At 56.9% G+C, this 13,812-nt stretch overlaps 1 protein-coding gene across 7 annotated transcripts in view; it reads left to right on the forward strand.

Moving 5' to 3' along the window:
* LOC114022359 (spectrin beta chain, non-erythrocytic 5) overlaps positions 1 to 13,812 on the forward strand; it is a 46,980-nt gene that overhangs the window by 24,843 nt on the left and 8,325 nt on the right. For 3 of the 7 annotated variants that reach the window (XM_043543473.1, XM_043543474.1, XM_037895497.2), the window contains 9 exons: positions 293 to 448; positions 1,911 to 2,131; positions 3,099 to 3,276; positions 3,793 to 3,951; positions 4,670 to 5,062; positions 7,904 to 9,766; positions 11,328 to 11,408; positions 12,387 to 12,473; positions 13,688 to 13,779. In XM_043543473.1, coding sequence (XP_043399408.1) covers positions 293 to 448; positions 1,911 to 2,131; positions 3,099 to 3,276; positions 3,793 to 3,951; positions 4,670 to 5,062; positions 7,904 to 9,766; positions 11,328 to 11,408; positions 12,387 to 12,473; positions 13,688 to 13,779 — 3,230 coding nt within the window. Of the gene's footprint in view, positions 1 to 292; positions 449 to 1,910; positions 2,132 to 3,098; positions 3,277 to 3,792; positions 3,952 to 4,669; positions 5,063 to 5,571; positions 5,692 to 7,903; positions 9,767 to 11,327; positions 11,409 to 12,386; positions 12,474 to 13,687; positions 13,780 to 13,812 lie in introns of all 7 variants that reach the window. The other 4 variants (XM_037895498.2, XM_037895496.2, XM_043543475.1 and 1 more) reach the window with 2 other exon arrangements.

Here is a 13,812-nt window from a genome sequence, read left to right on the forward strand (position 1 = left end):
ACTCCTGGGTTCTATTCCTGACCCTGGAAGGGGAGTGTGTCCTGGAGGTTAGAGCAGGGGACTGGGAGACAGGACTCCTGGGTCCTATACCTGTCCCTAGGAGTGGAGTCTGTCCTAGTGGTTAGAGCAGGGGGTTGGGAGCTAAGGCTGAGGCAGCTGATGCTAGTGCTGCGCAGTTATCCCTATTCTTCTTTTGCGCCCCGCAGCTAGCTAGCACCCGTGTGAGGCCAAGGAGCATCTCTGAAGGGAGCTCAGCTCACACTGGGGTTCACCTCACTTTTCTCTCTCCCAGCTCGCCAGAGTCTTTCCACGCATGGAGGCCGTTCGATGCAGAGCGGAGGCTCTGGCCCGTGATATCGCCCAGGTGGAGAGTGGCTTTGCCACAGTGAAGAGTGAGCTGGACCTGCAGGGGCTGCAGGGGCTGCTGAGCCAGCAGCAGGAGATGGAGGTGAGTCCCAGAGACTGTGCCGCTCTGACTTGCCATGGTAAGTGGAGTCACCGATGGCCTCTACTGGCTTCCTGGGAGCCTTGCAGTGCCCTGGCATGTTGCCAGGCATGTTGGAGCAAGGGGTTACCAAGGGTGTCAGGAGTAGAGACGAGGTCACCTCAGGGAGACTCTAGCCCTCAGGCCCAAGAGCCATAAGCCCTGGCCTTTTATGGAGGGCTCACTGGAATTTTCCAGCTAACTCTAGGCCTCTCCTGTCAACTCCCCCTGTGGCCAGGCAGGGAGAGGGGAAGGGATTGCGTCAGCCCCTGTGTGCCAAGGTCTGGCTGCCAACAACTCACACATCTTTCCATTCTGCATCCCCATGGAGGGAACCAGCTCCATGCAGAGCAGAGCGGAACTGTCTGCTGGGAAACCTGGATCCCTCTTCACCCTGCTGCTCCCCCATCCCCTGCTCCCCCACCCCCTGCTCCCCACAAATCACAGCTCCCCTTGTGCACCCGCAGCCTGCTCCCCCATCCCCTGCTCCCCCACCCTCTGCACCCCACAGCCTGCTCCCTCATCTCCTGCTCCCCCACAGAGCACAGCTCCCCTTGTGCCCCGACAGCCTGCACCCCCATCCCCGGCACCCCCATCCCCTGCACCGCACAGAGCACAGCTCCTCTTGTGCCACCACAGCCTGCTCCCCTGCCCCCCACAAAGCACAGCTCCCCTGGTCTCCCACAACCTGCTCCCCAACCCCCTGCACCCCACAGAGCACAGCTCCTCTGGTCTCCCACAACCTGCTCCCCCACCCCCTGCACCTCACAGAGCACAGCTCCCCTGGTCTCCCACAACCTGCTCTCCCACCCCCTGCACCCCACAGAGCACAGCTCCCCTGGTCTCCCACAACCTGCTCCCCTACCCCCTGCACCTCACAGAGCACAGCTCCCCCAGCTTCCCCATCCCCTGCTCCCCTACGCCCTGCTTCCCCATCCTCTGCTACCCCACGCCTTGCACCCTGCAGAGCACAGCTCCCCACAGAGCATATCTCCCCCTGCACTCCCATCCCCTGTCGCACAGGAGAGATGATAAAGTAGAGGCTGCTCCCATGGTCAGGGGCTCAGTGCTCTGAGCTGTATGCAGGAGGATCAGGTGTGGGTCCGAACTCTCTACATTGCATTTCCTGCGATGCTGAAGGGATTCAGCCTGGTGGCCTAGTGGCTAATGTCTGCCCCTGTCATGCAGGGGGCCTGGGTTTGGGTCCCATCTCTAGGTGCCAGTGCCTGAGGGAGTCAGCCCAGTGCTTTGCCCTGCCATGTTGATTCCCAACCCTAATCTTTTTCCCCAAGTGGGAGGGGAAGGAAACAACTTGGCAAGCCAAGTAGGCAGGGTTGCCTCGGTCCCCTCCTGTCTTCAGGCAGAGAGACAGAAACAAGAGGGTCTCTTTTACGTGTCCAGAGTCCTTTTGTCTTATGTCCCCTAGTTCAACATGTCCGAGGCGCTGGAGGGGGACGTGGAGGAGCTGGAAAAGGCAGTCATCCACTTGGAAAAGCTCTGCCCAGCTCGGACGCATGACATGGGCCCAGAGATCCAGGGGACGCTGCAGGCCTGGGAGGAGCTGCAAAAGCTGGTGCTGGAGAACAAGGGCCATGTGCAGCAGGCCGGTCGGCTGCAGCAGTTCTTTGGAGATTACTTAGCCATGATGTAAGTGGCTGCAGCCTGAATGGCGTCTTCCCTTCCAACTGCCTTTGTGATCCAGCCAGCCCTGCCTGTAAAGTTGGGATCCAGAGAGGACAGCCTGAGGGCTGGTGCTCAGCTTGGGGTTCACAAGTGTCTGGCCAGGTGTTGCTCTGTGGGGAGCAGACTGGGGAGGTGCAAGGGGAGCTGAAATAGCTCCCTGGGGAAAGTCAGGTGTCCAGAGAAACCCAGGATGTTTGCCACTCTTCTGTCACTCCCCAGGCTTCCCCATCGTCTCCTGGCCCTTGCCTTGCCCTTCCTCCCATATTTTCCCTCAGCCTCCAGCCCTCACATTCTCCCTCTCTCTGCCCCCATGCCTTCCTGGGCTCGCCGCAGAGCCTGATGGTGGCCATCGTCCCCAAAGGCAGCCCGGCTGTAGTCCCGGTGAGAACTATGGGTGACGTCTGTGCTTGGGAAGCCGGAGCGCCACCAGCACAGCTGTAGGGAAATGGCAGCGGGCAGCCTGCGGTTTCAGTCGCACTGAGAGCAGTGGGAGGCGATGGCAGAAATTCGCAGGAAAGCTGCAGGAGTCCATGGGAAGCGTTAACAACACACCAAGCACCACAACAGTCGCAGTCGCATCCTGTCAGGTGGCAGCTCTGTTCATGCCTCAGCGGGGGGTGGGGGAACTCCCTGCTGCAGAGACTGAGTTAGAGCACGGCCATTTCCTCTGCCTTCCTTGCCGGCCAAACCCATGGAGCAGGGGGCCAGTCACTGAAGGGACGTTCTCTGGATAGTTTGACCTAGCGGAGAATCAAACCCTGGCATGGAAGATCCGGCTCAGCCTGCAGCCTGGAGGGAGTTCCTCACCTGTGCCCTCCTAGGAAGGGGTGGGGAGAGGGGAGGAGAGCACTGGCTACGGTTCGGTTCGGCAGCTGTATTCCCTCCAGTCGTCCCAGTGGCTCCTTATGGCCCTGTCCCCTTGTCTTCGCAGCTCCTGGACAGAGGACACAAGGGCTCAGATCTTTTCGGAGAGTGTGAGTGCTCATGGGCTCCCAGAGACTCAGTGGGAGGAGCTAGAGAGGAAAATTGAGGGCAAGTTCAAGGAGTTTGCGGAGCTGGCATCCACCGGGCAGACGCTGGTGTCCGAGGAGCACTACCTGAGTGAGACGGTAAGCAGGAGGTGGACTGGGGGATGCTTCGTGAGCTCCCCATTGAAAACCCTTGGGGCTCAGCCTCTGGCCTGGTACAGGGCAGATGGAACCTGCTGGGTCATCAGAGAGGTGAGTCCTCAGCACAGTGCCCAGCCAAACCATTCGCTTATGGGAGCCCAGTGAGACAGACTTACCAAGAAGCCATTTAGTGCTCAGGGGGAGCCAGCTTCAACCACCCGCCCTGCAAGGCGCAGTCAGACCACCCCGCTGGCAGGGGTGGTTACCCATGTGATGGATACTGAGCACAGACTTGCTGGGGCTCAGCTTCTTTTCCAGACCTGACCCCAAAGGGCCCATTATGAAGTTGCTCCTGAAGAAAGCACCACTCCCCAGTCCCCAACGAAGGGTTCTCAGCGTCCTACGCTCCCCATTGGCTTCTCTGTCCCCGATCCCAGGCTGAAGTTGTGTCTGGGGAGTAGAGGAGGGGAGCTGAAGTTCTCACAGGAGCCCTTGGCATCTTTGTTCTCCCCATAGATAAAGGAACGCCTGGAGGAGCTGCAGAGCATGCTGGGATGGGTGCTGGTGCGCTGGCGAGCACAGAAACACCACTGGGATTCTGGGAACAAGAGTGCTGGCAAAAAGGGCCAAGACGGTCCCGTGGACTCTGTGCTGAGTGTGTCCCCCAGCTGCCAGGTGAGTCCGTAGCTGCTGTGGGACAGTCTGCGAGCAGGGATGGGTCAGGCCGCTGTTTGCTCAGCCCAGCTGAGGTGCCTCTCTTGGCACAATGAAAGGCCTCTGCACAAGGCCAGCATGGGACAGGAGCAGATACACAGGCATTGTGTCCACCAGGGCAAAGATCAGGGAGACTCACATAAACCATGGTGGCTGTTTCCGTCTGGAGAATCTCGGGGAAGCCGTACACCACAGGCCGGCTAGCGGTTAAAGCAGAGGACCAGCAGTCAGGGCTCTTGGGTTCTAGCCCTGGAGCTGCTACTCACTCTGCAGCAGGGACTCCCAGCCCTGCTCTGTGCCTCAGTTTCCCCACCTGCAACACAGGGGTAATGCTCCTGATCCACCTCCCAGAGTGGGGGTGGCAGCTGTGAAGCTGAATTAATTCATGCCTGTAAAGCACTTGGAGATCTGTGCGTCCAGACTGCCTTTGGCATCCAGTGCTGTCATGTACAGAGTGTGAGAGTCCTAGGGCTCCTGCGGGGGAGACCACCAAATCCCACTGCACACCCATAGTACAGAGAGGTGCAGGAGGGGGCACAGCAGAGTGGAATGGGGGGCAGAGGAACCAGGTGTAGGGCAGTGGGGTATGGTGGCACCGGGGAGGGAAAGGAGGTGCACAGGACAGGGGGCAGGCCATCCCCACAACCCCACCTCTTCATTGTCTTCTATTACTTCCCAGGACCCATGCGCCCAAGCAGCTGTGCCCGGAGCAGATGGCATCCTGGGCCCTAACACTTCTAAAGGGCCTCAGCCCACATTGTGCTCCCTCACCCCACCACAGCTCCAGAGGCAAGAGAGGGAAGTGGCCTCTCCTTCCGCCCCATCTATCCCAGATGCCCTTCGAGGGCTGGAGCAAAGCTGGGAAGATCCTGGTGACTCCACCCCATTGGAGGTGGAAATCCCCAAGGAGACTTTAGTTCTGGATCCCTCAGAGACCCCAGTGCTGCTGGTGCCGCAGCCTGGGCCCAGCAGCCTGGGCGGGACAGTCAACTTGATCCTGAGTATTGGCAAGAAGGGGGAGAAGAAGCTGCAGCTGGCTGGAGCGATGCAGGGGGAAGAGTCCCTGCACAGGGTAGGTGATGTCACACAGGGGAGACACATGGCTTTGTCAGGGCTGCTAGCTTGTGCTGTGCACAGGAGGCTTGGTGCGAGGGGAGACGGGAGAGACCATGTTTCTCGATAGAGCTGCCTAGGGGAGCTGTGCCATAGACCAGAGCTTGTCCAACTGCAGGTGAATTCAGGGCTGTGGCTTTGTAGGGCATGGACTTGGAAGGGCATGGCAGAGCGGGGGTGTTTCCAGGTGAACCCAGACCCCTGGGGCTGAGGCTGAGCAGCGGAGAGCTCAGGAGATTCTCGGATGAATCAAGAGCGAAGCAGGTGGACCCTCTTGACTAGGGAGCCCCAGCCCCGGTGTCCCTGCCACTCGGGTTGGCAGATACAGCACAAGCTCCCTTGGATTTCAAGCAGGGGGCTGGCCTTTAGCACTGTGGCCCCCCTTCTCCCCTCCTCCTCCTCGCTGTAACAGGCCACCCGCTCTCCTCCCTCAATTTTCTTTTTGTGTCTCTCTTTCCCCACACTCAGCTCCCTGGCACTAAACCCTCAGGCTGTAAAACCTTTTGGAAGCGTTGCCAGGGGCTTTTAGGAAACACTTTGGGTAGTTTAAAGCGAAAGAAAAAGCCGTCTCGCCAGCCCATGGAAGAGGTAACGTCCCAGGGGCTGCATGCCGGGCACAGTGGCTGCATGGCGTGAGCTTGCCCTATACTAACACACCGTCCCGTCCCCGCAAGTCCCTCTGTGTCCTCTCTCTGACACTGCTCCGGGTCCCTGCTGGCTCCCGGCCGAGAGGCCAGGCTAAGGCTTATCCCCCTGCTAGAAAGGCTACAGCAGTGGAGGGGGTGAACAGGGAGGGCACCATGCCATCCTGATAACCCCGCCATGAGAAATGGCCTCTCAAGGGCTGCCTGGTGTCACAGTACTCCACAGAATGAGGTCAGTGCACCAGCTGGCCCAGGGGGGCTAGGGAATGGGCTACTGGGCCTCTCACCTTTCGGACACCAGTTGCTGTCTGGCCCCTATTGGTAAGTGGTTTCCATCTGCTGGCTGTTGGGAGGTGAAATGAGTCAGAAGGTCTCAGTCCAATCACCAGGGGGCAGCTCTCCAAACCCACAATCCAGCTGGTGGTGACAAGTCCTGTTGCCAGCCTGAGCAGAGAGGCCAAGGCCCATGTGCCAGGGAGTCCTGGGGCAGACTGGTGGCGGGAGGGTGTGTTGCATGAGCCAGGCCTGTCCTGGGGATACTTAGAGGGCTTCGGGGCTGTGAGGCAGGCACTTTTACCGGTGCTGCTTTCACCCAGAATTGTGTTTGTTTAATGCTCCCTATCTTGTGTATTTCTATCCTGAGGGGGTTTCCCGGGAGCTCTTGAAATCAGCAAAAACCCAGCACAGAGAAGCTGAGCAGATCCCAGTGTGCACCATCGCTGGACAGTCACAGGCTTAGGGCAGGTGCTTAGATGTGAGGCAGGCTTAGGACTCAGTGGTACGTGAGCTGGGCCGGCGCTCAGAAGCAGAGCTGTGACCTGACCAGGGCCCCTACAGGAATAGTTCATTCACTTGAACAGGACAGAGGAATAGGGAGCCAGCCAGAAGACTCAGGGATAGCAGGCAGGATCCAGCCTTGAATTCAGGGAAGTGCTGATCCATTCCCCCCGCCACAGGAGGGCGGAGGTCTTTGCCAGCATCCTCGCCCAGCCTCAGGCTGCACAGACCTGCTAAAGAATCTGCCTGTTCCAGTGGGAAAGGCCAGGAAGATCTGTGAGCATGGAAGAGGGGGAGGTGTCTTAGAGCAGGGCTGCCCAACTTACGGCCCGCGGGCTGTACACTGGCCCACCCGAACGTTTCATAAGGCCCATGGCTGGTTTGAACACAATATATTAATGGCCGATTCATTAGCGTTTTGTCATCATGTGTACATCATTTAGTTTACATGTGTGTGTAAATAGACGATACTGTACATAGAAACGTACGAAACAAGCTGAACTTAAAATATAAATCAATACATGTGACTTTAAATTTTATTAAAATACCTAGAATGTGTTTGGCCCACAGCAGGTTGTGCGTAGATTTCTGTGGCCCTCCTGTGTAATAAGTTTGAGCAGCACTGGCTTGGAGAAAGAAACAGGCACCTTTGCTGAGTGGTGCGGAACGCAGGGACAGAGCAAGTCCCGAGTGCTCAGAGTCCTCCCACTTGGCACAAACAGGAGGGAGCGAAATCCCAGCATCAGGGCACCAGCAGTGACTGAGTCTCCTTTGCTAGATGGGCTCCAGCCGGCAAAGGGTACAGGGAGGGGATCGGTGCTATCTGAACGATTTAGCCAGCCTCTGCTATACTGGGGCAGCCAGAGGGCCTGTGGGGTTTTGCAACTGCTAGCCTCTGTAATATGAAGGGGCAGCCTACTGCACTACATCTCCCAGCATGCCAAGCCACTGAGTGCCCTGCAAGCATTGCATGCTGGGATCTGTAGTCCCAGGCACATCACAGGTGTTGGGGGCACAATTAGGAGCAGCCCAACTGGTGAGCTGGCCAGTGCAGCCCCCATTCAGGCAGCACTGGGTTAGCCCCGCACTAAAAAAGGACTGTGGGAGCTGGTCCCCAGCAATGAAGCCAAGTGACTGTAACATCCTGGAATGCATCTTGGGTTGCCTGACCCCGCTGGCCACTGTGTGACGAGAATGAGGCTTACTGTGATGTGTGACTGACAGCTGGGCAGGAGGAGCCATGTGCCAGTGCATGCCATTAAGGACCCAGCCCGTGAGCGGGTCCAGGGCCATGCCCACCCAGGCAGGTTTGGGCACTAGTGACTTGGAGCAGTTGGACGGGTGAGTCTCACGTCTCTCCCCACCCTTGTGTTTCCCAGGTGAGCACCTACTTGCATGTGAAGGAGAAAGAGGGGGATCGAGACGCCACCTGCAGGAGCTCGACCATGCCACGGCTAGCCAAGCGAGCGCCCACCATAGCACATGTTTCCCTGGTCCCAAGCCCTGGGCCTGAGGTCTCCTTCCACACCCTGCCTAAGATCAGCTCCAGCTCCCGCCTCAGCAGCCTGAAGAGAAAGGGTCAGGCAAAGGCAGAGGATGCTCAGCTGCTCACATTGCAGGGCATCGTGGGAGCAGGTCCCAGCAGGCCACAGCCTTTGCTTGAGGAGAAGCACAATCCCAGCAACACTTGGCCTCCCAAGTGCAGCAGCGGGAAGAAGTTGGCAGGGAGACCTCTGAACCCCAGGCTTGGGCAGCTGCTGGACCTTGTGAAGAACCCGCTGGGGACGGCCATTGAGGCAGAATGTGGCATTGTCAGCGTGGCATCTAGTGGCCCCAAAGCTGAATTCCTGAGCCAAGCCTGGGGGCCCAGTAGTTCCCAGCTGGCGGTGGCGAAGAGTGCTTGCCGGCACCTTTCCCTGGGGTCCGTATTGAGCTTGGAGCTGCCCAAGGACCTTGGTCTCCTTGGTAACGTCCAGGACACCATTAAAGTAGCACAGAAGGAGGTGCCAGGAGGGGAGGAGGTGAGGCAGGATGGTGGGGCAATTCCATGGGACACCGGTGAGGGAGAGAGGGAGGCGAATGGGGCCAGCCTGCAGAAGGAGACACTGAACCAGCCACTGGCCATATGCCAAAGGCCCAGAGGGCCAAGGGATGCTTTCAGGAAGGCTCCTAAGAGCGAGGGAGGCACCTGGTTCGAAGAGGTGAGTTTCAACCCGAGCTACCGCAGGCCAAAGGTGCAGGGCATTGGTGCCACCCCCTGTGGGGAGGAGCAGTGGACTCCCAGGAGCCAGGGCAGTGGCAGTGATGATTTCCTGGACTTCAGACTGAACCGGCTCTCCCGCATCAGCGTGCTGCATGAGCAGATTGGGCGCGAGTGGGACAAGCTGGCGGCCACACTGGGCACGTCCAGCAGCACGAAGGCCGAGAAGCCAGCAGGCTGCAAACCCAGACTCGAAGAAGCATCTAAGGTGGAGCTCAGGCCTTCTCCCACTAAGCACACGAGTAGTGCCGGAGGGGACCCCAGCACAGCCAAACCAGAGCATCCTGCAGTGAATTGCAAGCTAAAGGAAGATCCCCCAGAGCATCGGCTAGAGCCTGCCCCCTTCCAGGAGGCCTTGGAGGAAAGCCTGATGGCACACTCTGGAAGGTGTGCAAACCTACCGACCCTGCTGTCTGTGTCTGAATGCCAGCTCGGTGCCCAGCCACGTGGCCTCGTGTTGGCAGGGTTAGACTGCCAGGGCCTGGCTCCAGATAGAAGGGCGGCCGGATCAGGGCTGTCCAAAGGGGCAAAGCTCCCAGGCTCAGCCGAGGTTTGCCACCCCGACCACGAGCTGTTTGAAGAGGAGGAGGAGGAGCTCCAGGCCATCTGGAGGAACGTGGAGGGACGCAACAAGCAGAGCCCCTGTGGGGACACTGATGCCCACCCCATGTCGGGGAACAAGGCAGACAAGGCACAGAGCCCAGAGGTTTCCCGTGGGAGACTGATCTTAACATCAGCGAATAATGTGCTGGTAGCCAAGTTCACCCTTCCCAACTCCACCCAGCTCCTTCAGAGCCCAGACGGGGAAAGAGAAACCAGTGATGGGCATGGTAGTGAGGGCAGCCCACGCAGGTTCTGGGCATCCTTCCCCTGTCAAGACGAGCCCTGTGGGGCAAAGGAGGCTGCATCCATGAGATCAGTGGAGGGCAGCTGCCCCCAGAACCAGCAGAAGCATCAGGAAGAGGACAGAGACGTTGGCAAGGTTAGTGGGCTCTGTGTACTGTTTCTTAGGGGCTGGGGGAGACCTGCCAGAAGCTGTACTGTCCCCTTCGCACACTCTCAGGCACTGCAGTGATCGGTCCACATAACTAGATATTCCCTACTTTACACCAGGCCTCTGAGCCACGGTTCCCCTGGCTAACCTGCTCCTGCACTGGCCACAAAGGGTCACTCATGAGCAGCACGTGGGGCTTAGCTGGCTGTCCGAACACCATCTCCAACCTGTGCCAAGGCTCAAACCCAAACGTCACCCACAGCAATCAGCAGGGTCAAACCCAAGCGTTTCAGCACCAAAATCACCTCCTCCTGCCACTTGAGTTGAAGCAGTAATTCTGCTAGCTGGGAGTCAGGAGCAGGCTAAGCTAGGTGCAGAGACTGGCCACTAGAGGGAGATGTGATCCCATGCTCTAACCCAATGGCTCTCAACCTTTCCAGACTACTGGACCCCTTTTCAGGAGTCTGATTTGTTTTGCGTACCCCCAAGTTTCATCTCACTTAAAAACTACTTGCTTACAGAATCAGACATAAAAATACAAAAGTGCCCCAGCACATGATTACTTAAACATGGCTTACTTTCTCATTTTTACCGTATCATCATAAAATAAATCGATTGGAATATAAATATTGTATTTATATTTCAGTGTATAGTATATGGAACAGTATAAACAAGTCATTGTATGAAATTTTAGTTTGTGCTGACTTCGCTGGTGCTTTTTATGTAGCCTGTTGTAAAACTAGGCAAATATCTAGATGAGTACCCCTGGTTGAGAACCACTGCTCTAAACAGAAGATCACAGATGGATTGGGCATGTGCAATGCACGTCTGCTCTGCACATGTGCTTACTGCAGGCGTGTGCACAGTGTGAGGATATGGCGAGGCAGATACTTGCTGGAACCTACTGCCTTTGAGCCTGTATGCAAGGGCGCAGTCTTGCCCTGTAATGACTCGATGCACCAGAAGGATGAAAGGTCTGTGAGTGCCAGCCATGGGAGTTCTCCTGTAGCAAGTGAACGAGGACTGTGTTTCGGAACTGAAGGGCTGGGTTCTAGTCCTGGTGATTTCTGAAGCAAGGTGGATTTATAACCCTGTCAGGACAGATTGTGTATGCACGGTGCTTACTGCGAATCCAGGCCAATGTGAGGAAGATGGTCTCTGTGCTGTGGTTCCCTGCTCTGCAGTTCACTGCTGTCTTCTGGTCCCAGAGGCCATGGATGGGGCTGGGAAGAACCATGTAGCTAATGGGTCAGGGATACAGGATCCCAAGAAGGTCTCATTGCACAGTACAGCACCCCTGAATCTGCGCAGCATTGAGCCTTCCCACTAGGTCTGGAAGGGCAGCATATGTCTCCATCAGGACACACATGGCCTCATTATAATCCCTCTGACAGAGACTTTGACCCCAAATGACCCATTTACCATTGCAGGCTTCAAGTTATGGTCCTGGCTGGCTGTGGGACCCCCTGGATTGCTGGCTGCTGGGGACTGCACTCCCAACAGCCCAGTGGTGCTGGGGCTGCTTTGCTCATTGCCTGTCTCCTTGCAGACACCCCCCAGTAAAATGGAGTTTCAGATGATGGAAGGGACTCTGGAAAGGAAACACGTGTTGCAGACAGGAGGCAGAAAGGTACAGTAGAAGCTGCACAGCCTTCTCTGTGGGCCCTGGGCTGCATTTTCCTTCTTTAACTTTATCAGTCTCTAATCACACACACAGTATGTTAGATACACTGCCAGAAGCGGGGCCTGTTAAGCTCCTAAGTGCATAGCTAGACACGCAAGTCAGTGGCCTGGTTCTCAAAGGTGCTGTCACCCAGCAACGTCCATTGTCTTCACTGTGAGGTGTGGGGTGCACGGCACGTCTGGCTGTGCACGTAGGTACCTAATGGGAGGCCCCCATTGTTGAAAATCTTGGCTCCTGTTTTGAAGGTAAAATGGATAAAACCCCCAAAGGGGAAATTCTGCCCATCTAAACAGCTCCTTGAGCGTTTCTCCAGCTGTTCCCAAGTCATGGAGCTGGTGATTTGATCTCCCAAGCTGTCCAGAGCACTTCTCGCCAGTCGTATTTACCGTCTTTCTAAGCAGGGGAAGCCGGTGCTTAATCAGGACTGCAGTTCTGTAACACTTTGGTGCATGGCTTTGAGTGTAGGATCTAAGCAGTTACTGAGCTGTTATTAAACATTCCCTAAACGCTGGAAGTTGACCCTGGTCAGCATCCGCAGCATGGAGCTAGTGATATTCCTCAGGATACCAGTCATTTATAGTAGCTTCTAAGATTGTACGACCCCCGTCAGGCCCTGCCAAGCAATGGTATCACGTTGGAGTCAATCTGCAACATGCCCGGTGACATGCCACAAACAGAGAGGAATTAGTGCTTGGACATCGAGGGCCAGATCTTCAGTTCCTGTAAATGGGTGCAGCTCCGTTGAAGTCAATGGGCTGGATCCTCAGCTGGTGTAAATCAGCGCAGTTCCATTGAAGTCAGCAAAGCTCCACATTGATTTACGTCAGCTGCCTGGCACTCTCCCCGGAGCAAGGGTAGAGATGCAGTGCTGATTGGGCTAGGCCTTGCCCGCTTCACCTTTGGCCTCTGCTTCTGATCTGTTAGGCAACCTGTCGCACCTGGAACCTCTTCCATGCGGTGCTGATGAGGCAGACACTGTGCTTCTACCAGGACAGGAAGGACACTCTCAAGGTACGGTGTGCAGTTGGGCCTCTCCGAGGGAGAGGCGGGGCGGGGATGTGAGGCTGACAGTGAGGATAGAGCAGTGTCCACTGGTGAGAGCAGGAAGAATGGCGGCCAGGACTCCTGGGTTCTGTTCTTGGCTCTAGGTGGGGGAAGGGAAATGCCAGTGGGAGTGGCAGTGGTTGAAGAAGGGGTTCGCCACTTATTTACTGCGTGACCTTGAGCAAGTTCCTTCTTTATGCCTCAGTTTCCCCCTCAGATTGCAGACCAGCACTGGAATAGCTGACAGTGGTAGTACAGTTTCATTAATGAATGCATGCAAGTGCTTTGAGGAGCAAATCATTATCAGTGGCAGGGGGCTGCAGATCACAGGGCTGCGACAGCTGGGGGAATGAACCCCCCACCTCCCAGCCCCCACATGCGGCTGAGGTTTAGGGTGGTGGGGCTGGCAAGGTGAGCAGGGGGAGCAAGGATCTCTAGGAAGATGGCTGGAGCTGAGAGGAGAACCATGGTCTCTTGCTCTCCAGCCTGTCTCTTAGTGTCTGGGCCTTTGGCTAGGGGGAGCCCTGTTGTGTTTGAAGGGGCAGGACAAGTCCCCCACCCATGCAGGCATCCCCACTACCTCAGGATCCTCTGCTGCTGCCAGCCTCTTTCAGGCCATTAGGGGGTTGGTGCTTGGGGTGCTCCTCCTAAGTGCTGGGTCTCTGTGAGCCGGGGAGGTGGCCTTGGTTTCCCAGTCTTCTGGGTGATACTGGCACTGCATCCAGGGGGAGGGGATACAAGCACAAAGCATTCCCTTAGCTGATTATGCCGGAGACCCACTGAATGGCACACACAGGGGTTTACGCACCTTTCACACCTACTTGGCGCTGCCAGCTGCCCCCATCCCCTGTCTCCAGCTCTCTGCCCCTCACAGTGTCATGCACCTACAGGGCACAGCTGCCCCCCTTGATGCCCACAGTCTCTTGACCATAGAACGTTGCTGCTCACCAGCCTTGCCTTTCATGAACACACCCCTATACACCCCTATTCTGCTGGCTGGGAACAGCTTTGTCCTGGTTGTTACCCCTTGTGGCAGATCCTAGGTGTGGTGGGGACCATGGAGCAGAATGGACACTAGTTAGTTGTGAGTCACAGGCATGAGGGAATCCTGCTAGCACAGGGAAAAGACGCTCCAAGCCTCAGAGGCCTCACTGTCTTCTTTGCTGTCCCTTGTGCTGCAGAGCTCCGTGGTGGCCCTGCCCCTGAACCTCTCGGGAGCACAGTGCACCCGGGAAACAGAGTACACCAAAAAGACCAACTGCTTCAGGCTACAGTGAGTAACCCCAACCAGTCAATTCCATAGAGC

This window comes from Chelonia mydas, chromosome 3, assembly GCF_015237465.2.
Source record: "Chelonia mydas isolate rCheMyd1 chromosome 3, rCheMyd1.pri.v2, whole genome shotgun sequence".
Classification (NCBI taxonomy): Eukaryota; Metazoa; Chordata; order Testudines; family Cheloniidae; genus Chelonia; species Chelonia mydas.